The 24,102-nt window shown below is 31.8% G+C and overlaps 1 protein-coding gene across 9 annotated transcripts in view; it reads left to right on the plus strand.

Annotated features, from left to right (window-relative positions):
• The window catches only part of RIMS1 (regulating synaptic membrane exocytosis 1), a 490,334-nt gene that overhangs the window by 304,388 nt on the left and 161,844 nt on the right, over nt 1-24,102 (plus strand). For all 9 annotated transcript variants that reach the window (XM_077162224.1, XM_077162226.1, XM_077162225.1 and 6 more), the window contains 10 exons: nt 2,140-2,207; nt 2,808-2,918; nt 4,540-4,639; nt 8,989-9,112; nt 12,343-12,389; nt 14,151-14,263; nt 18,448-18,578; nt 19,050-19,221; nt 19,349-19,502; nt 20,560-20,631. In XM_077162224.1, the coding sequence (XP_077018339.1) occupies nt 2,140-2,207; nt 2,808-2,918; nt 4,540-4,639; nt 8,989-9,112; nt 12,343-12,389; nt 14,151-14,263; nt 18,448-18,578; nt 19,050-19,221; nt 19,349-19,502; nt 20,560-20,631 (1,092 nt within the window). The remainder of the gene's footprint in view (nt 1-2,139; nt 2,208-2,807; nt 2,919-4,539; nt 4,640-8,988; nt 9,113-12,342; nt 12,390-14,150; nt 14,264-18,447; nt 18,579-19,049; nt 19,222-19,348; nt 19,503-20,559; nt 20,632-24,102) is intronic.

Genomic DNA, 24,102 nt, shown 5'->3' on the forward strand with positions numbered 1-24,102 from the left:
CTGGAAAACTTTGAATATGTACAAATGGATATTCCCCCCAAACCAATTTAATCAGACTCTTGGTTTAAGATCATTAAACATATAAATGATACAAACATATAAATGATATAGATGATATGTGTTATAATATGTACATGATAGAATAACACTGCTTGAAAGCATTGTTCTTACAAAGAGTGTCCCGAGTGTCATCACTGGCATTTACTGGAATATCAGCTTTTGGTTATCTCTGTATATAAGGAGCCCTTTTTGCACAGAGAGCATTCACCACAGTAAGTACATCTAGATCAGCTTGATTTAAAGTAGGGGAAACGTATAGACTTGAGCCACCATATGAAGAGTTGAGGCCTGAGTCAGAGAAGTTTCCGAGAAGTACAATTAATTGACTTAAGTTATTGAGGAATACATGAAGTATTCTTTTCTTGAAGTCTTTAAAATAGGATATTTTTTTTGTCATTTTTAGCCTCTGTTTTCAACTTTATGACTAATTTTTCATCTGCAGGGAAGTTTCCTCCCAAGTACATCAGCAGTTCTTTTAATTTGTCACAGTATTTCAGAATGAATCATCATTTAAGAAGTCATCAGGTCTGATTTCTGGGTATATGAAATTTTAGGGAGAAAGCTTATGAAATTATAGTAATTACTTTCAAACTATAACATTTATGTATGCTTCTTGGTAGTAATTTCTATTTTATAACTGTTTGAAAAGTTTTTCTTTCAAGAGGAATGGTATCATAATGCTACACACAGGAAGGCTTTAAAAATAAACATGAATTACAAACAGCAAATGTAAGGAAATTTCCCAGCATCCTTATATTCCATTAGCTGAGGTAGTCCAGTAGAGGATTAAAAATTTATGATCTTTGGCATCAATTCTATATATACATTTTAAAGTATATGCTTTTGAAAGAGATGTGAACTAAATTTTAACAAAACAATTTTGCTGATGTAATTTCTAGTATTCATTCCTTCACTGTATTTGCTACTATTATCTACAGTACAGATTTTAAGAACTGTTTGGTATTTATTATAACAAAATTGTAATTCTCTTTCAGCCTTTCCAAGAAATTATATCAAAGGGAAAGGGAGCAGTTACTAAGAAATTGAAAGGAAATTATTATTAATGATAAATTAATGAGAAATTGATTTCTGCAGATTTTTAAAATTATTTTATTTTCTATTGCATTCACATTATAGTACCTATCTCTGCCATGCCTGTCATCTGCATAAAATCCTTCCTTCATAGTTGTCACAAATATCAGCCAAACATATTTTCCAAACATTCACCTAGATGTCTCACTGTTGGGTAGGCATGCTTTATTCACTTTCCTGATTTCACATTGATTTAATTCATCTAAAATGTAAAAGGTCATTTATTCCCCTGCCTTCCTTAATATGCTGTTCTTACATGGGTTAGACACTTTTTCTCTCTTCTTCCTATGCAAATACTGAAAGCCTTGCTGCTTCATTAAAATCTATTTTTGTCAGATGTTTTCTTTGGCATTATATTTTTCAAATCAAAAAATTGAAATCAAAATCCTTAAGATTTATATATTCAAGCTTAAAAAATTAGGATTTAAAAAATCTTTTTTATGGTTTCAGTAGAATCAGATACTCTGTTATTTATGTGTATTATTTTGCTAAATGCTTTTCTTAAAATTTACTTTATTCATCACCGTGTCCTAAAACTGTACATCATATTTTTCACTCGTGAGGGAATTGAGACCAGAGCTTAATTTGGAAAGATGTGATAAATAGTTCAAAAGAATAGAAAGGGAGATGCTAAATTTTAATATTTATCTCAGTTCAATGGATGAAATTGTATCCAGTATCACCACATAGTAGGCTGTGTCTTGGTATGGATAGCCTTTTTCTTTTCTGTGCATTTTGTGTGTAAGTTTCTAAACTGATTTCTGAGAAGAAAAGGTAGCCCTCCCGTTTTATGAAGGACATTTATAATATACATTCATTCAGTAATTCTGACCACAGCCTTTGCATTGCAGGTGTGTATCATTCTCAGATGTACACACTCAAGATTATGCTATCCGTAACCTTTATAGATTGAAGAAGTCATACTTAAAGTGATACATTCTCTATTTCATATGTCCTTACACTTTTCGTTATTTTCCTGTTCTGCAGGTGACTTAGATTATTACTGGTTGGATCCTTCCACGTGGCACAGCCGAGAAACATCGCCTATTAGTTCGGTAAGCTTTCTGGGAAGAGAGTGTTTCAGAGTCCAGGGATAATGGGTGCTGTTCATTGTTCTTGGTTTTAATATGTCATAGATGGTATTCTTACTCAGCTCCATTGTATATTTAATTAGACCCAATACTGATTTCTTTTAAGACAGTACAGTTTTGGAGAAAAAAGCAGTTATTACTAAATAGTTATAACAAATTTTAAATTTGGTAAAAAGTATTTATTAAATAATGACTATGTAAACAAGCTATTATTTGGTTAAAGATATCAGTACTAACAATAACTCAAAATACAGAATCAGCTTTATTTATATACGCATATACCATTTTTAATTCCTATTAATTTCATTTCAGAGCCATTATAGTGATGTGTGCCTAGTTACTAAGTATGTTTATTACTATTTAGTGTAATAAGTGACTAGTGCAAACAAAATATAGCTCTGAATGAACTGTTAGAATCCAAGGATAAAGCCAACTAGAGTGAAGAATTTCCTCTAGAGTATCTTTTAAATGAGTCAATTACCCCATGCCACAACCAATAATTATATGTCAAAAGGAAAGAAAGCAAGTTGTTTATTTGTTTTAATTCTACCCATGTTTTAAAAGCATCCTGTCACGTGGCAGCCATCTAAAGAGGGAGACCGATTAATTGGACGTGTTATTCTTAACAAGAGAACAACTATGCCCAAAGAATCTGGTGCATTACTGGGTCTGAAAGTAAGTATGATGGTTTAAATTGTTTCTAAAACAGTGAATTATAGTGCAGACTGCATGTAATAAAGTTTTTTTTGTAATAAAGTTTTTGATAGTGATTTTTAAATATATTTCTTTCCTTTCCAAAATAAAGGCCTTGTAGTGAATAGATATTTGAAAATATATTGATATCATAGGGCAGATTTAATAATTTTATCTACATTAATTTCTTAATATAGCATCCAATGTGTTTTCACAATGCAATAATTATAGGAAACCTGGAGTATTTTTCTCTGCATTTAACGTTCAAGAACAGTATTTACAAATAAGATTTTAATGGAGGATAGTAAATTTAAAGTGTGAATCTCCTCCTTTTATGTTGCCCTAAAAAAACAGCATAAAACATCATTAAAGAGATTGTATCCTGATTATAATAACCTTTATGGTAATGCCAAAAATGTAAAATATATCTTCTAAAATATCAAGTGACTTCTAAGGGCTAAATTTGCAAACTAATAGACTACAAAATATGTTTATATCTATCTTACATTATGTGAGTACATGTGTGCGTTAAATAATATGGTTTATTTGCTTTCAGAAACTTAAAGAAAATCAAAGATGTTTCTTTAATATTATTATTTAGAAAGAGATATTTCAACTGTGTGATAGTTTAACTTCTTCAAAGCCAATGACCATTAATCCCACCCCAAAATTACTTAATAGTACCTTAATACTTAATATATAGTATCTTAGTATAAGATTCTAATAGTATCTGTAATATAATCTCATAATTATTACCATTAATTATTGTTGCTATGAGGTAATTCTGATTACTTCCACTAATAGGCATGAATTTTGGATCAATCTCAATCTTTGCTAATACTGCTCTCCCCCCCCCCCCATTTAATTATGTATATTTGAGTCCTTGTTTTGACAAAAATTTAATTTAGAGTCTTTTTCAGATTTATTTAATTTTGGGTGTGATATAAAAATCCAGGTGAAAGTGTTAAGTATTAAGGAATATAGCTAGAACTTTGAGATTCAGTTGGGAACAGAAATATTTTTAGATGAGCAGGTTGTTCCACTGGTCAGTAGCAGAGAAAAATACACTTAAGCTCTTGTTCTCTGCACCTTGCTAAATTGCTTCCCCAAAGTGGCTTGCTGTGGTCTCTATGATCATAGACTGCAAATATACAAAAGATACCAATATATGATACAACAGTGGAACATTATCTGCATGTAGAAATCATAATTCAGTAGGTGGGCATGGGGATTTAAAGGATAAAAATCAATGAGTCTTAATATAAAGAGTGTCATACACTTGGTTTTGGTGGTAAGTAGCAAAGATCTCAAACCTTCCCACTAAGTGTATACATTAGTCATGGTGTCCTAATGGTAGATAAATATAAGAAATCAGTACATAAACTTCCTTAGAACACATGGTCTTCTCAAATTTAAGGAGATAACTGCTTTCTTTTTAAAACTATAATGCCAGCGCCTTGAATCTAAAATGTATTTCACTCTATTGATGTCCCTGCACTAAATTCTAGAAATATATTAAAAGACTAGCAAATTAGTTCTTAAACGAATACACTTTCTGTTTTAATGCAAGCCTTGTGAGCTTATAACTATATAATTTACCCAGGTTGTTGGAGGAAAAATGACTGACTTAGGACGCCTTGGTGCCTTCATCACCAAAGTAAAGAAGGGTAGCCTAGCAGATGTAGTTGGACACCTGAGAGCAGGTAAAGTTTATTTTTCAGCATCTAAACAATGCGTTCTGTATGCATGAGTTGGTGGTTTTCAATTTGGGTAAGTTATGTATAAGTAAGAAAAACTAAAAAATTAATTTTAATGCACAAATAAAGGTACGTTTTCCTATATTACACTTAACTATTGCCATAATAGGTAACTATGCATTAGCATAGCAGCAGTTGGGAAAAGTAAGCAATTGGGGAAAGTAAAGAAATATATTTATGTAAAAATAAATAGTTGCAAAATTCTGAGGGATTACTAAATTTTATGGAAGACTTCATAATTTTGCTATAAAACTCCTTCAAAATCTAAGATAATTTTAGGTTTATGGAAAAATACTCAATATCATTATTTAATTCTTTATTTCATGTTTTCAGCTACAGTGATTAGTAAGGTTTTTCATCGTAGTCCCAAACACTTATTCAGGAACAATATTTATTTGTAAAATATAATCAGGCCCACATCTCTCATACAGGTTATAAAGTAAACATTTGTTAAGTTAATGTGACTTATGCCAATTTAATTTAAATGTCATATATATATGCTGATGTGCTGTTTCTTGGTATTTGGGAATTTGCATTATGTTGCTTGTGTAACCTTAACATGATACAATAAAATCATATTATATATTCAAATATAGTATATATTCACCAGCAACTCATTATAAATCTATTTTTGATAAATTATTTACATTTCATTTTAATTAAATCCTATTAATATTTTTTCCAAATGATATTAATTCAGAGTTTAGTGTCTTTTGGTTGGTGTGTCTGCTACTGTATTTTCCAGACAATTGTAAATAAAACAGTCACCTTGCTGTAGAGTTGAGAATATAGACAGAACATTTCCAGTCAACTTATACATTATGATTGTATTCTCAAGACCATTAAGTAAATATTCTAGGACAAAGGCATTTTTGATGTGATTGAGTACCAGAATATTAGTTCAAAATCATTTTAATTTTTATCTTTGATAGGGGCTTTCTATGCAAGTGTTGTATAGGAAGAAAAATCAGAGACGTTTTCCCATCTGCTAGACAATTTTGAAGAAATATTGAGGCACCCTGTCTCTTAAAAGGAACCAATTATGATTCAACAAGAAATAAATACACAACCTATGAAGGGTGTCTTTGTGAACTAATGCACTAAGTCTTTGCTTGTTTAATGACTCAAAAATAAGCCTCAGAAAGTATAAGGTCTCCTGTTCAATAATCTAATGTTTATTCGATTTATAAGACAGCTTCAACTGCAAAAGCTTGTATTTACAGACCAATTATAAATGCAATGGATTTTGCTTTTTCTACATATTTAAACAGAAGATTTCTTAGAAGTCATTAGCCTGTTTTTTCCTACATAAAAATATTCCTTACTGATTAATTTCATTTTTAACCCCATTATGAGCCTGGAGTGTTAAAAGCTCCACTGAAATAACTATAAAACAGACAAGTATACTTTTCACTTTAAGCAACTGATGTATTTGATGGTATTTTTGTAAATTAGAAAATATATTCTGTTTATGTAATTTGCAAACTGTTTCCCTTCTATTTAGATATAAACACTGGATTTTAAAACTGCAGTGCTGTATCTTTTATCAGTGTGCTCTTTATTCGGCATTTGCAATAGTGCATTAATCTTTCCATACTATTCTGCAGTCCTACTCCTCCCAAATCCACATTCTTCACTCAGTTTAACCCTCTAAATGCAAAATTGACACTAACACTGTCCTCATAAAGACCTTTCCATTTCGCCCAGTTGTCATTTGTTCTTTGATATCAAAGCTCTGTAGCTTTGTCCTCTCCTAACCCTTCAGCCACTTCCACTACTGTTCACTTCACCCTCTAGCGATATCAGTCTTCCTCTAGTTCCCCAGCAAGCTGTTTCCCACCTACACCACGGTCAGCACCTCTTGTCTGCCAGGCAGCTTTTCAGTTCTGCCTATTGAAATCCTGTCCATCTTCAAAATTCATGTAAAGATGCCTTAGTTATTTTGGGGGGGGAGTGGGGTGCAGGGTCTAGGAATTGAACTTGGGTCTCTCACATGGAAAGCGAGCGTTCTACCACTGAATCACCTGTTCACCCTTAGGTGCTTTAATTTTAAGGTCTTTCATGATATCCCACTTGGAGCAGTAATTAATTACTTCTTCCCTGGCACTAACCTGTCTCTACCTCTGTTCCTCAAATAAACTCCTATTGTTGAACACAATATATTTTATTAGAATTATTTGTTTCTGTATTATTTCTCCTTCACCAAGTTTAAGAACAGAGAAAGTCTCTTTTTCATCTTTGTACTGTCATTATCTACCTCCCTGTCTGAAGAAATTATTCAGTAATACACATTGCTAAAGAATTTCTTTCTGGATAGGGGATTTATTGATCTGTAAATAAGTGAATGCATGTATTAATTTGTTAATAAAATTAGACTTCTGACTGCTATCTCTAAAGGGAAGAATTTTGTGATGCTGTGCTTTTGCAAAATATTGGTTGCCGCTCATTGCTGGGTGGTAAAATCAACTTACTGGTTTCCATTTAGCATTTGAAACAAATGAAATAGAACATAATAGAATATAAAATGTCAGTGTACAGGGCGGGCCGCGGTGGCTCAGCGGGCAAAGTGCTTGCCTGCTATGCCGGAGGACCTCGGTTCGATTCCCGGCCCCAGCCCATGTAACAAAAACAAAGAAACAAAATACAATAAAACAAGAAAATGTTTAAAAATGTTTCCCTTTCTTCCTTCCTTCCTTCCTTCTATCCTTCCTTCCTTCTCTCTGTCTTTCCTTTAAAAAAAAAAAAAAAAAAAAAAAGTCAGTGTACATAATAGAATGCAAAATAATCAGGGTAAGTATTGTTTTATAAATTTTTTTCAATTTATGCTTGTATATACACATTCTTGCAAATATACATATTCATATTATGTATGTTTACTAGGTCATGTTAACTGTGTTTCTTTTCTTAGTCAAAAAATGTAAAAGTACCCCTAATATGTTGCAAATTAGTAATTATTTTAATTCTTTTCCTTTTTTTTTCTATTCAGTGAAGCATATTCATTGCCTATTTGAAAACTTTGCTAGATAACTACATAGGTCAAACTAGAGGTCCTTTAACTGTTGGTAATAACTAAACTCTTTTGCCAAACCAAAGCATCATCATATGCTTTTCAGATATTTAATTTTCAAATTTTTGAGTAAGGAAGTACATGGAAAAAAATAATTAATATAATTCGAATGCAATAATTTTCTACTTTTTTTAAAGAAACAAAGAAAAGAAAGATTTTTGTTTATACCTAGCTTAAAAATGTATGATGATGATGATATTCATTTATTAGTTCAGCACATTTTCTAAAATGTTCCAGGCGCTGAAAGCAACAAAATAAGCAGGGTCATCAAAAAATTAAAATGTCACTGAAGTTGGGATATTTCAGCTGAGACTGCCATTGTGCATTGAAGGTTCCCAGGAAGAGAACAATTTGGGACCCAAAACTGAACTAAATATTTATGAAAAAATGTTTTTTCCATGTGATCTATAGTGAAAACTCTAGTTAAAATAACAACTATATGCTATTAGCTCAAAATTTATAACATTCTATTACTCTGTTTTATTAATATTTGAATATTTAACAGATTAATACATATTATATTGATTTTTTGCTATTTTGTAAAATATGTTATATTTGTACTTTAATGCTTGCAAATATATATTATGTATAGATAGAATGTATGTTTTTAAACATCTGGAAGTAGATTAACTATCATGCAACAGTTTTACATCTGCTTTGCTTTGTAACCTTGCCATAGCTACCTGCGTTACCCTATGGGTGTGAATTCAAATCCTTTCATGCATTTTTATTCTGCTGTGCGTCTGGTGAAGACAATGAAGCATGACTTATAACTAGAAAATTCATGCTAACAAATCTTAATTGCCTTCTATGCCAAAAATAAAATAGGATATATGCAGCATTTAATAAGAATCTTTCACATGTAGAGCCTCCAACATTTATTATATGGATGGCATGCTGCTAATTATTATTTTTTAGTGTTTACAAACAGGCTGTGCTAATTCCATCCCATAGCATGAAATTATTTTTGTTATTTCTGGTATATTTCAAAAGATAAAGGTGCTGTTTCCAGGGAACAGTAATATTCCCCGGGGTAAAAAAAGAAAAGAAATGTTTAAAAGAACCATTTAGCTGACATTATATGACAATCAACTTGCTTTGGAGAGCAGAGCCGAGACCATTAAACTATTTGTATATGTTTTGCATTTCTTTGTTAAAAAAAGAGAAAAGATAAGAAAACTAAACAGAATATATAAGGTAAAAAAATGCCCTTTTTTTTAAATTCAAGGGGATGAAGTTCTAGAATGGAATGGTAAACCCCTGCCGGGAGCTACAAATGAAGAAGTTTACAACATTATTTTAGAATCAAAATCAGAACCTCAAGTTGAAATTATTGTTTCAAGGCCTATTGGGTAAGGCTAAAACAAACTTACTTCTTAAGTTTAGTAAATTACATGTATTAGCAGGATTTCAAAAAAAAATAGAAGTTTATACATTCATACAGTACATGTTAACATGGATAGATTTTTCTTCAATTATGGGCATACATTTTAGAATTTTTTATTTTATTTTTTTTTTTACACTTAAATACTGAATTCTCTTCAGTACATTTTAGAAGCTCCACAATTTCGCTATTGTAATATCAAAAAGTATTGATATGTATTTTTCACAAGTGAAATATAAGGTCAAAATATTTTCTTTTAATGGCAGGACTATTTATTTTTAGTAACTCTAATTTAATGAATAGTATCTATTTTAAGAGAGTCACTAGCAAACCCATCTTCCTGTGATATCTAAAGTAGTAATAGTTCATATGTCTAAATAAGCTTTCTATAATTCTACTAAAAATCGAATTTTTCCTATACTTATTCTCAGAGATAGTTCCAACTTTTATCTTAAAACAATATAATTTCATTATCTACCATTCCCGTATTGTTAGCTTTCTCTGGCAAACCCACATTATCCAGAATAATCATCTGCCAGTCTGTGATTTTTGAAAGGCATTTTGAACTCTCATTATAGTTGGCTTAATGTTTGAATGTATTCTTGGAAATAATTCTTTTTTTTCTTATCTTCCAAAATATTATAGAGCCATAAATTCAGATTTTTTTTTACATTGAGAAAAGTATTAATCTAAATTTTTGTTGTCCTGATGAATATTTGCCAATGCAAAACATACAAGAGTTATAATGATACTATTTCTCAAAGGACTGAAAATTTATGATAAGCTATTCCAAAGAATAATACTAATATATATAAAACTCTAAAATAAAGGCAAGCTTATAACCAATATTTAAGTGGTGAGTTAAGAGTAAACATTGAAGATATATGTAAAAGTATTGTACATTTCCATGCAAATTTTTAATATATTAACACTACCTAATTTATGCTAGTTTTATATAATATGTGTTCTAGTGCTGAGGTAAATATGAGTCTGGAAAGAGGTAAGTAAATGGGAAAATTAATCAGGAGTATCAAAAATAAAATTTACAGTCAAGTATTATGCCCGCTTCCAAATACTTTAAGATATATAGTGGTTTAACAGTAATAAACTAAAATACCATTGATTCATGGTGACATTAAAAACCTAATAGACAATTAAAGTAGACTGGAATATCATTTTCTTTTTTTTTTAATTTTGTATGGTAATAATTTAAAAACTAATAATCTGCGTAGCATACACTAAGCTCTAGTGGATTTCAAAAGAATATGGGATACAAAGATTCTATTTAAATAAAAATCAAAGCTTATATTAACTTTCCAGTTAATGGAGTAACTATTAGAATCCTGGAAGAATAGTTCTAGCTATATATTAATAATTATGTTCAATATAGTTCTGTTTAGCAAATATTAATTTACAGCAAAAAGGAAATATTTATTTATAGTCTGTTTCTATGGTTACAGTGGTAGAGTGACTCCAAGAATCATTCCAACTATAACTTAAATGGACATTATTAGCACAGTCGAAGAATCATCAGGCTTCTTGAAATATATTGACCATTTCTGCCAACCTGCAAAGCAGGGTATTGTTGATCTTTATCTTATAATTACTAAAATCATTCTACTGCCTTCCCTGTGACAAGAACTAATTAAGAAGCCTTGTATAAACATCAAGTGTAAACTTATACCTGAAAATATTATTAAAGCAAGTAACATTAAGTTTTGATTCAAAATCACTTAATTTTTTTTAGCAATTTCTCCACCGTCTTTCTTTCAGAGACAAATAAAATTCAAAGCACAGACCTGCATTCAGAGTTCCAGATTCTAGTTTTTATAATTGAAATTAAGCCTTATTTTCAAAGAACTCATACTGTCTAATAAACTGTTGCTCCTGAATTTTTAAAAATTCACTTTTATTTGCCTATTTGAGAGGAAGGTGACAGAGAATTAAAAAAAGTTGGTCTCTTGGTTTTAGGCACTGCAAATGAACCCCTAAATTTTATACAAGTTATTTTATACGTAGCATTGCCTATAAAATATATAATAAAGTGTTTCTTATAAAATGTATAATACAGAATGTAGCGTGATTTCTAAAAAGTATAAAATTGTAGGCAGTTGTGAGAATTACCTTGCACAAAAACTGGAAGTGAGAAATCAAAAGAACAGCCAAACAGAGAAAATTGTTTTTGTTTTTGTTGCCCCCAAAAGTTCAAGGAAATCGAAGTGAAGTTAGGTCACAAGGTAAGTGGTTAGAAATTCTTAATTTACTCATAATTCATATGGTACTAGCTACCTCCAGTCTGCTTTAATATGTCACTGTAAGACTTGTTTATTGTTAATATCCTTAATTGGTATTAAAATATCTTTGGAAAAACCAGAGGTAAAGTAGTTCTATGCAGTAATTACAGTTAAAGCTGGTCCAGGCTTCTTAAGGTTACACTAGATATTGGATTAAGCTGAGATGATATTTATTTCTTCAGCGTAACTTATGAGTGTGGTAGGAATGGGTGTTCTCACAAGTCACGTTCTAGCCATATAGTAAATGCCATATATTTAACTAAATTCAGTATAGAGATATGAATCTCTATATAGGGTATATATGTGTATATATAGTCTATATTCACATATATAAAATATTTTGGCTTTTTTGTTGCAAGCTTGAACCACTTTTAATTTCCAAAGCAATTCATCCTTTTCATTTTATTAACTTTGCTCACAATATTCATCGTATCATTTTATTATCAAGAGATATTTCCATCCCTTCCATTCAGTAAACTCTTTCAGATGTGTTTGTAAAGCATATTACTGATTTGTAAAATTTGTGTCATTTTGATTTTCTAGAATTGAAGTAAAATATTACCTTTAACATTTTTTATTTCCAAAACCTGCTGTTTTGGTAGTAAAAATATTGTGGTAATTTCAGCCACAATATTAGCCTGTCGTCATGTTGAAGTGTTTTGCTATTAAATATATGAAAACTTATTTTTTACTGCAGTTTTTGTGTGCGTGTGAGTGTGTGTGTGTGTGTGGTGTTTGATATTCATGAACATTAGTAGTTGCTTTAATAATAATAATTCGTGGTCCATTTCCCAACCGGTAAAGACCAAAAGGATTTTTCACACCTCTGAAATAAAATGTGGCTGAGTGCCTCAGGCAGGGTAGTTTAGCTAATGGGATTTTCACCATACCCTGTTTCTTTTAGTGACATTCCACGGATTCCTGAGAGCTCCCATCCCCCACTGGAGTCCAGTGAGTATAAGATTGCTTTTGTTATAAAATATATTTTACTAAATTGAAGAGTAAAGATTGACCATTTTCTTAATTATTTGATAGAAATTAATTTGTATTAGTATACTAAGACTATCCTCACTCATGTCAGAAGTTGGTGACTATAGTAATTAGGAATTCCAGAGTTCTACTTTACTGTATCATTTTTTTCTTTTTTAACTCTTTTTTTTTTTTGTCTTGATGGCTATGGAAGAATTTTATTGACAATATCCTTCTGCACCGAAATAAGCAGGGCTATCATGGAGTTCAAATAATGCACCTGGAAATGGCCCTATTTCTACATATGAAACTTTACTGTGATACAGGACTGTTCAGTTTGATTTGTAGTCAGCTCATTGTCATACGCAGTCTAGTGAAGAAGCCAGACATGTTAGCAGATAATCGTAATACAGCAGAGTATTCGGTATGGTCATGTAGGTGAATGGGCGAAGAGGATTAGAGGAGAAGTTCATAATTTGATAAACTGTGAGTCTTCCATATTGGAAGAATTTTCTTCATTGGCATTAAAGTCAGTGGGTGGGAGAAGATGATGATGTATCTATTAAGTAGAAACAAGTAATGAAGTTTTCACTGAGAATGTGAAAGAGGCCTAAATAAATTACTTTGCAATGGGTTGGCATTAAATTAATGAATAAATGGGCTTGGTCCCAAAATATTTTTACACAATTTATAAAAATGTAAAATACACGGTGATTTAAAGAGTAAACAAGTTATGGTGGTTATAAGAAGGAATAAGATTTATGGGTAGGATAAACAAGGAGTAAGAGATGAGGTTAGTATGTAAAATATATACCATCTCGTTCTAGTTACCTGCTAGAGATGGACCCAGATGCAAAGTTGCTTAATTTAAGCTTTAATTTTAGAGTACAGGAGAAATGTGTAGAGGGCTTATCCTCAGGCAATGGTCCATAAATGATATTTCTCAAGGAAGCTTTTGCTAAATTTTGAATAGCTGTGAGTTGAATAGGGATAATAGCATTCTGTAGACAGTCTGTTATTACTGACTGTGTTAGATATACTTTAACAGTTATCTGAGAAGAGATTTTCATTAAAACAAGGAGGGAGAGGGAGAATTTCACCAAGTGGCTAAAGGGAGAGCCAACTTTCTCTACATGAAATCAAGCAAGTCAACAGAGTTGAATTATGGTTTTGTAGAAATAATAGATGCAGTCATCATTTTATATTAATGCATACTCAGAAGTTCAAAAGATTCTTGTGTAAGATTAAAACTGAGATATCTGCTAAATCTGATTTTTAAAAAATTACGGTATCTTAGCTTAGATATGGCTAATAAATTATACTACAAATGCATTCGTTATCATTTCTCTGGAAAGACAGTTCACAACAGATAGTCCCTTAGCCAAGATGATTAACCTCACAATTGCCATCCTTCTATCATTAAACGTGAATTCTTTACCTATGTATATGAGGCTTTGAAAAAGTCTAAACAGCAAACTTCTCTCCAGTAATTTAGAAAATAAATATTTACAAATTGAAACTAAAAATATATTGTTTATACCATTTTAATTACCTTTAAAAAATCAATTTACCAAAGAAGAGAAAATGATAACTTCCTAGAATTAAATGTTCCACTCTTACCATTGATGCTGAATTACGGTTTAATACAATTAACAGATGTGGTCAACATTCTGTTAAAAAGATTCATCACCCACATTTACAAATCTATTACTTATATTACCTAACATTTTTTTCTCATTTTAGGTTCAAGTTCCTTTGAATCTCAGAAGATGGAAAGGCCTTCTATTTCTGTTATTTCTCCAACAAGTCCCGGAGCTCTAAAAGACGCCCCACAAGTTTTGCCAGGGCAACTTTCTGTATGTATTTTTTTGTGCATGTTGGAGACCATTAGTGCTTGTTTCTGTTCTCAGACTATCTATAAAAATGTCTGGCTTTTCTTGAAGACTATGATAAAGCCATATTTTTTGACAGAGAAATCTGCTTCATCAATTTTTCATGCATTCATTATTAGCATATATATTAAAACATATTTATTGATGCCTATGGTATTCCAGAAAACATAAACACTAAATGATACATGATAAGCAAAAAAAGTATCTACTCTACTCTATTTTTGTGTGCAATATAAAAGTTCCTTAAGTGAATATTTGCTTAGGCATAATAGTAGTCATAGAAAGTCATGTTCCATTTACTCAGCAACCTCATGAAACCTGAATTCTGAGAAACTTAAATCTAAAATATTCTTGTTAAACTGTTAAGATGGTTAGTGGAACTCTTCACTACGACCAACATCACTCAGAAAAGCCACCATTTTCCCCACTAACGCCTCCTTTGTGAGTTAGGGAAAGCTGAAGTAAAGAAACGATGGTTACTGTAAGCAACAGTCATATCTGTTTAGATTATGATAGAATATGGGACTTTTGTATCTATAACCAAGAAAAAATCTTGCTTCAGATTGTTCTAGAAATAGTTGTTCTTTTGTTCCTTTGTTGATGTATGGATTTTTATAGTTTGTCTTTGCTACTCTTCTTTTGATTTTATTAGGCAAAGAAGATAATTGTAAGTGTGCTGCTATTTTTTTTTTAATTTCTTGTTTTTAATTTCTATTTCTAGTGTTTTGAATATCTTTGTATATTCTCTTGTGTTTAATTTATCTATTCTGCCTTTGTGTGTATGTGTGAATATCTCTTTATATTTAAAAAGGAAAAAAGAATACATTTGGATTTTATGAAAAACATATCTCTGCTTTTTACTGGGAATCAGAGATGATTCATAGAGATCTGTATTTGAATCCTTAATCTTCCCTTACTTTGAAAGACCAACCCTCATGTTACATGTTAGCTAATTTCTTTATCTTGCCTCCTAAAATGCTCACACCTATAACCTAATAAACAACTTTTTATGCTTATATTTCTTATTTAACCATAAAGCTAAAATTAACTTATAAATTTTAAAAAATAACATTAGTTTAATGTGTTTGAACATTAGTTTAAACTAATGATGCTAGTTTAATGTGACACTGCCATTGCCAGCAGAAGTACTATACTAATTGCTATAGTTATATTTAGGAGCTTGAAAATGGCATTTCAATGTGCCATTTCCTAGTTTTCTTCATTCAAACTATTAGGAAACCTTAGTAGGAATATGGCCTTTACTTAGTTTATAGGCATTATTTGTGTACTTTCCCCCTGTTGTCTTGAGGAGATTATATATTAGACTAATAGATTAATTATAAAAATTAAATGAGAAAAAAGTCAGAAAACACCTTGAAGTGCTTGGTGTAAAATAGGTCCACAGAAAACTTGTCTCCTGACCTCTTGTAATGACTTTGACGTTCCCAACAACAAAACTGATATATTTCAATTACATGTAGACACTATAAAATGCACTTAGTAACACTATAATCATCAGTACACTTTAAAATCACATTTAGCATTTTAAAATAAGGATAATAATAATTTAGGACATTCCCCTCTTCTCTTAGGTTATTTTTTCCTTAAGTTTTCATTTTCTTACATTTCTGTATATTATAGTCCTAGTAATATATTTTATACATATTACTTTATAAGTTTCTTTTCAAATCAGTTTAGAAAAGAAAGAAGAGAAATATGAATTTAGTTCTTTTATTATTACATAACTGTCTTTACCAGATGCTCTTTGGTTTTTTGTGTGTATGTGGATTTGAATTGCTATCTTGGGTCACTTACTTACAGCCTGAAGAACTTGATTCAATATTTTTATTGGATATGCCCACTAGCAACAAATTCTTTTGGTTTTTATTCTAGCAAGTCTTTATTTTTACCTTCATTCTTGAAAGACAGCTTTGATAAATGCGTAATTCCTGGTTAACAGTTATTTTCTTTGAGCACTTTAGGTATGTTATCCATTACCTTCTGGCCTCCTTTGTTTCTGCTGAGAAATTGGCTACTAATCTTATTGGAATTCTTACTTGGAGTTTGTTAAGAATTCTGTATGTGTAGGTTATTGTTTTTCAATGAACTTGGGATGCTTTCAGCCATTATTTCTTCAGATATTTTTTCTGCTCCTTTCTCTTTCTCCTCTCCTTCTGATACTCCCATTACACCTAAAATAGTGTGCTTAATAATGCCCCACTTTTCTTTGAGCTTTTCATATCTCGTCGTCCTTTTTCTGTCTGTGTTTTGGTTTTCATAATCTCCAGCAATCTGTCTTTAAATTCACCAATTCTTTCTTTTGCCGGTTGAAATCTGCTGTGAGTCCTTCAGGTGGATTTCTTGTTGTACTTTTCAACTCCAGAATTTTGATTTGGTTCTATTTTTATAATTTCTATATTTGTTAGCTATTTTCTTTTGGGTGAGACATTGCCATCCTGCCTTCCTTTAATATTTAAACACACTTTCCTTTAGATCTGCAAAATATTTATAATGGCTACTTTGAAGACTTTTTCTGTCAAATCTGACATCTGTCACTCTCACAGGTAGTTTCTGTTGCCTCCTTTTTTCTGCTGCATAGGTTATATTTTCCTGTTTCTTTGCATACCTTATACACTTTTGTTGAGAGTGGACAATTTAGATAATCTATTGTTGCAACTTTTGAGTACTGCCTCCTGCTCCCCACTCTGGTACTTGTTATTATTTGCTCATTTTTTTAGCAACTGGCTGGATTATTTTATTGACATCTATTCTCTCCCCCTCCCCCAAGTCTTAAATTTCTGATACTGCTCATCAGGGAGGCCCAGCTTTGGGTATGTCCATATTCACCCTGGGATTGCAGGTTGGGACTCTGTTCCTCTCTTTCTCTGAACACACACAGCTCTTAACCTCCATTATTTTCCAGTCAATTACTATATTGTTTTCAGCAGTACCCTGCAGCATAAACTACTTTCTGCAACCTAGTCCAAGCAAATTGTATGTTTTGAAGGAATATGTCTGAGGTCAGTTTTTGCCCCAGGAGGGCTCCTCCAGCATTATTTCCTGGTTCTGCGAATTACTGGCCTATAGTCCAGGCTGTTATCTTCCTTAAATCCACAACTCTCCTCCCAAATGACTTTCACCAAAGCCTCCACTGTTCTTCAGAGTGAATTTAGGCTTGAACTTCTTGCTCTGTTGCATATGAAATCAGTTCCTTTGGGAAGAGTTTAGAAGCTATCTGTTTTAAGGCTTATTTCTTCCCTCCACAGAGGCCAGTGGAGGGGAAAATGGCAAGCTTCTCTCTGCATGACAACCTCACTCTAGGAATTTAGTGCTCAGTGGAGGGTCAGGGCAGCAGCCTGATGTCCTTTCAGCTCACCTTCCCTGGCATGGAACCATGCCTCTTCGACTAGATCAAAGATGATCAGGGCCTCGGTATTCTCAGCACTGCACTGTTCCACTTGGGGCTCAAACATACTCACCCTGGACTTAGCTACAGCCAAAATAGCTGAGGCTGGGTGTAAATCTTAAAGTCCTGTTCCTCCCAGGAGAAAGCACCCTGACTGGGAGCTGTGGAAAAAGGGAGCCCTGCGTTCCTGGCTGCCACATTCTGGAAGTCAGCCTTGCTGAGCTGGAAGAGGAATTGAGGGAGTAGTTGAGTTTCAGATATCACAGGCTCTCGCCTTTCTTACTGAATTTTCATAGATTTTCTTGAATAGTTATGTTTTTGCTTGCTGTTTTTCTTTAGAATCATTTCCAAAGGCTTTATTTGTTGTTTTTAAAGAAATAATTTCCCCCAGTTCACTGTGGAATGGGTCAGTGGAACTCCTCATGGTACCATGTTGGAAATTGATCTTTTTTTCGTAGTTCTTATTCCTAGTTTTATTTTTATAGCATGATCTGATGTAAGAGTAAAAATTAACACTGTAGACCTGCCAGTTGCAAGTCATGTTGAAAATACTTGAAAAGAAAAGTAAGATATTCTGAATAGGTCTGCTTTCAAATTGGCATTCTTTCACAAATGATATCTATAATTCAGTAGTATTGAATTTAAAATTTCTTTAAAAATAATTTTATTGCTATTTTTGTGAAATTACAATAACCTGTGATTTTTTTTAACAAATAATAATTCCTTTCTGTTTTAATCTTAGGTGAAGCTGTGGTATGATAAAGTGGGACACCAGCTGATTGTAAATGTTCTGCAAGCAACAGATCTCCCCTGCAGAGTAGATGGCCGTCCCAGGAATCCCTATGTGAAAATGTATTTTCTTCCAGATAGAAGGTAGTGAATAATTCTAGAAAAACATGCTAACACATATGCTAATTGAGAAAGTACAGTTTCTTCTCTGGGTCATATTTTTAAAATATAATAGATAATTTTCTCTGAGAAAATAAAATACATTATCCCTGGAAAAAAAAAATCCCTTCGTCTTGCATCTCTTAAGTTCAGTAAATAAACTGCCTTAAAAAATTTTCTTAATTACCCTATTTTCCTATGCATATGTCAGTCTTTGATTGCTATACATCACTTAGAATGCATTTTTGTGCATATGTGCTATAACCCTAACTAATGCTTGCATTGTACTTAATAGAATAGTATTAAACTCTAAAGTTGTTTTAGATTTTTAAATTATACGAATAAGTGTGAATTTAAAATGGTAAAAATCCCAAAGGCTGTATTACCTGTAATTACAGTAGGTGGCAGCATATACTTATTTTTGCATTTTTCATTTACATAAAACTTATTTTTCAGTGATAAGAGTAAAAGGAGAACCAAAACAGTAAAGAAGGTACTAGAACCAAAGTGGAATCAAACTTTTGTGTATTCACACGTGCATCGTAGAGATTTCAGAGAAAGAATGTTAGAAATAACTGTGTGGGATCAACCAAGAGTGCAAGAAGAAGAAAGTGAATTTCTTGGAGAGGTGATGTATATTGTAAAGATTCAAGTCCAATGTTTAATGAACTTTTTTGTGATATATATTAAATATGACTGCTTTTCACATCATTGTTTTTGTAAAGCTGCCTGATTTAATATAACTTCCCTTCTAGATCCTCATAGAATTGGAGACAGCACTTTTAGATGATGAACCACATTGGTATAAGCTTCAGACTCATGATGAATCTTCACTACCTCTGCCTCAGCCATCACCTTTCATGCCAAGGCGACACCTGCATGGAGAGAGCTCCAGCAAAAAGCTACAAAGTAAGTTAAGTGTATTTTAGGCTACCAGAAAGTGAATATGTTGTGATTATCCAATTGGAGATTAACATAAGAAATATTGGAAAATTGTTCATTAGTATAAAAAGACTCAGCACCATTTTTTCCTACATTTTTCACAACCTCTGCCATAAAATATATAGCATGGTAGTGTAATTCCAAAGCTGAAAGTTGAAAAACTCTATATTATAATTCTTTGCACAGGACTGATTGTGTTGTAGACTGCATGACTGATAGAGTAATTTCAACCATTGTTAAGGGGTTGCTATTTGTGAGGTAATAGCTTTTGAGTTCATATATGTTTCAAGTATTATTATTCATAAGAAACATTTCAAAAACCATTGGAAAGCATGCTTGTTATTATTCATCTGGTGGTTGGGAAAATATTTTTCCTGTTCATCTACAATAATTTTTGAGTTATGAGCGAGTTTGTAATTGAACAACTGAAACTTCAAAGCCTTGTTTTGGTAATCTGAAACCAAATTGGTTTCCTCTTGTAGTTGAAATCATGAAATCATGTTAGTCCTTCCCTGTTCAATGATTTCCTCAAACTTAATGTTTAATGCATTGTAATGGCTAATTTTGGAAGCTGAAACAAATATTTTCTAGAGAACTCTTTTGCCCTTCCGTTTAATATTACTTTCACAAAGTTCCAGCCAATAGATTCTTTTTTTACCTTTGCACTTGGCCCCATCTCCCCAGAACTGGAGGTGAGGGCACTTAATTGGGTGGAAAACTGTAAATGTGCTTTGCTATATGCTTTTATTGTAACATTTTAAATAATGACCTGAAAAGTCAAAGCCTTATTCTGTAAAGCCTTCTTTCTGTCTTCAGTGCTTATGAGGAAGAAATACTGAGAAAATGTTATACTTGGAGAACAATCATTTCTTTATAAATAAACTCAGCCTTTACTTTGAGTTATTTCTTGATCAAAAGAATTGAGTGGTATTGTAATTAGCTTTTTAAAAAGTTTTGACTGTGTCCTTTACGTTCCATAAACCAACCAGACACAGAGATCTCTGTTTGCCTTACTGTTATACAGGATCTCAGCGAATCAGTGATAGTGACATCTCAGATTATGAGGTTGATGATGGTATTGGAGTAGTTCCTCCAGGTGCGTGAGTGAAGAGCATGACCCTGCTTCACTGTGCTTCTTTGCTTGTTTTCATTGTCAACTCAAGTCTTCTCCAGGATACTGAACTGGAAGTTTATAGTATAGACAAATCAGTACTGATTATTCCATGGTTACTTTTGTTCCAAATTATTAAGAACATTTAAAACAGAATAATGCCTATTAATTAGCATTCCCACTTATTTAATTTAGTCAAGCTTTTCCCTAGAAGCATGGGTGGCCTGGTTAAATCATTTCACAATGCTCTGAGCATAAGTGAAAATATGAATTTCAGTTCAGAAATATATGGTCATTTTTCTTAAAACAAAAATTTCATTCTTATATTTTTTTATCACATTACTATCATATCCCTTACTCTGTTTCTGAATATGACATAGCCATCCATGGAATATACTAAGAAAGGTGCATGGCAGCGTTTAAAATTGCATGCGGCATGGTGATGCTTTTGTGATGTGTGAATCACTGATTATTAACTAGAATGTGTATGTGTGTTTTAAAAGAAAGAAATGCTTTAGAAAGATTCAATATTCATTTGAAGTCATCATCTTTTCATCCTTGTATAAGTTAGTAAAATTTTTGTGACGTACATTTCAAATATTTGTTTCTCATCTGACTCTGTCAGGAAAGTTTAAGTAAAATCATATATTAAAGATTTATTTTCTTGATATCAATCCTTGGCCTACTAATAAAATGTAAGAAAAGATTCAAAGAACAAGAAATTAAAGAGACAGTCGTGGCACATGTGAATGTGAATCATTAAAGGCAGTTCTTAGGACGAAATTGACTTATGTCCCTTCATTTCATGTAATTTCTCAGATAGGGATGCACTTAATTTTGGGCAATGGACTTCATAAAACTAGTAGATAGATTTCGTACTAGTGACTTAGTTACAACTTAGAGAGACGCAAACAATTTTATTGAAAGTAGGAGAAAATTATGGAAACCTCTAAAATTGGGTTGTTTGCTTCTTATTGAGAGAAATTACAGTATTTATCGCTGTATGAAAGTAATAAATGCTCCCAAAATAAACCTAGTGCTATGCACACCTATATATTTATGTATTACTCTTTGATATTGACGCTTACATGAGTTTTCGCTGCTGATAATGGTGGATGATATTTCGTTTTTTGCTGTTTTTATTTTGTAAATTGTCATAATAATTAGACACATTCTCCACAGAAACTTTTTTCACAAAATAATGGCATATTAGCTTTTTATGAAATTTAAAAGGTGAAAGTGATCATAAATTAAATCCATTGACATATTCACATGTGTAATCTGATGATTCCTGATAGTAGGAAAGTCATCAAACCTTTCTAAGAATCTTGGTTATTCATCAATCTTACCAAGTCATCAAAATAGAATATACTATTCATATTCTATAATGTGGGTGGTTCACATACATTAAATAAAGAGGAAAGATTAGGCCTTGATAAAATAAAAGCAAGAGAATAGTTCAGTGGTTAGAATGCCTGCCTTCCATGTGGGAGACCAGAGTTCGATTCCCAGACCATGCACACAAAAAATAAAAAATAAGAGCAAGAGGTTAAAATAGTGTGAGGGGTTGAGTTAATAAACAAACACACCATGCATTCCTGTACATTTTTAGAGGTCGACTAAAATTTGGTTGTTTTCTAGCATCCAATATGAAAGAAAATTTTTTAGATACAGATAGCAGTTCTACATATATTTAATGTACACAGTGAAGTTCCTGATAGCATATATCCTGAAGAAGATCAAAAACTTCATTCTAAATGATCTCATACAGCAGAACATTAAACTTTCTGTCTAGTAACTTTGGTTTTGTTTAAGGTATTTATTTTCTTTCCTCATTTAGGGACATAGCAGGTCTGAAAACAGTTGAAACCTACAGAGTTACATTTTTTAACTTTATAGTTAATATAGCCTTGTCTTTGTTTAAAGTAAATAGTTTTGGCTGCTTAAGGGGAATAAAATTAACCGTATACACGTTGCCCTCATTGGAACTTTGAGATGAGCATAAAATAGCAGTTCCCTACCCATGGTTTTGAAGATAGAGCACATTTTTCAATAATAAATGAAACATAATATGAAGAAAATAAAATTTTTCTGAAACCAGACAAAAGACCTATGAATGCATGTTAATCTGAGATCATTTAGTATAGCGACAAGTCTTGAAACACTGCCTTCAGTATACTCTCTTTAAAAGATCTAATTTTGCAAGTGAATTTAAGAAAACATTACATTCAAAATTATTAATGTATGCACAATGTATAATTCACAACTCTGTAATGATACTGTGAGCCATTGTATACTTTGGATGGTTTGTATGGTGTGTGAATATATCTTGATAAAATTGTAATGAATTTGTTAATATATAAAAAGTTTTAGAACATCCCTTGTTTCCCAAAAATGAGAATATGATAAAAGAGGCATTGATTTCTATATAAAATCTAAAGAATCCAGGAAAATGATATAGTTTTGACATAAGATGTTTATATACTCTAAAATTTATTTTATAATATTGCTGACTCTGAGTATCCTAATTATGTACCTTGATTATTCACTGAAATCTTAAAATGGTACTTCCAGTATCGCCCTTACATAATTATTACATAATTGATACTGAATGGTAATTGAAAAGGTTTAGGTAATGGGTGGTATAGAATGTTTAAAAATAAATAATAAAAACAAAACAGAGCGTATTTAAATAACTCAAACCTTGGATTAGTTATCTTTTAAAAAACAATCACCATTTTTATAATGAGCATGAAATAAATTCACTGCATGTACGTTTGGTTATTCTTTTTTTAGATTTGATACTACAATTGAAACCAAATTTTTTTTAAGACTTAAAAATAAAGATATTTGGGGATGCAAGGGTAGTTCAGTGGTAGAATTCTCACCTGCCATGCAGGAGACCCATGTTCAATTCCTGGTCCATGCACTCCCTGCCCCACCAAAAGAAAATTCAACAAATGGTGCTGCAATAACAGGATACTCACATGAAAAAAAAAATGAAACGTGACACTCACCATACAGCATACAAAAAATATGTAAATAAAAGTATATGAAAGTATAAATTATACATATGGTCATCAGTTTGGTCATATTAATGATAATTTTAGATACTGACAAAATAATTGAGCATCTGTAGTCTCAATATTGTCACATCCCACTTTGTGAAATGTTTAGAGACTTTCCCCATACTTTACTAGGCATGATACCATGCAATTACCACAAATAAACTTCTGAGGAGTATCACTGTCTTTAATAATGACGTTTCATAGAATATTTAAAAATAATGGGGGCATTATCAAGCAAATAAATGAACAACAGTTTTAGCTGCCCTATTAAATTTAATGTTTTCATCGTTCCTATGCATTTTATGTAATTCTACCTGTAATTACTTTATCCTTTGGCCACAGAATTTTTTATTTTCCTTGAAATAATAGAAAAAATTTACTTCTCAAA

Source organism: Tamandua tetradactyla, chromosome 5 (genome assembly GCF_023851605.1).
Source record: "Tamandua tetradactyla isolate mTamTet1 chromosome 5, mTamTet1.pri, whole genome shotgun sequence".
NCBI lineage: Eukaryota > Metazoa > Chordata > Mammalia > Pilosa > Myrmecophagidae > Tamandua > Tamandua tetradactyla.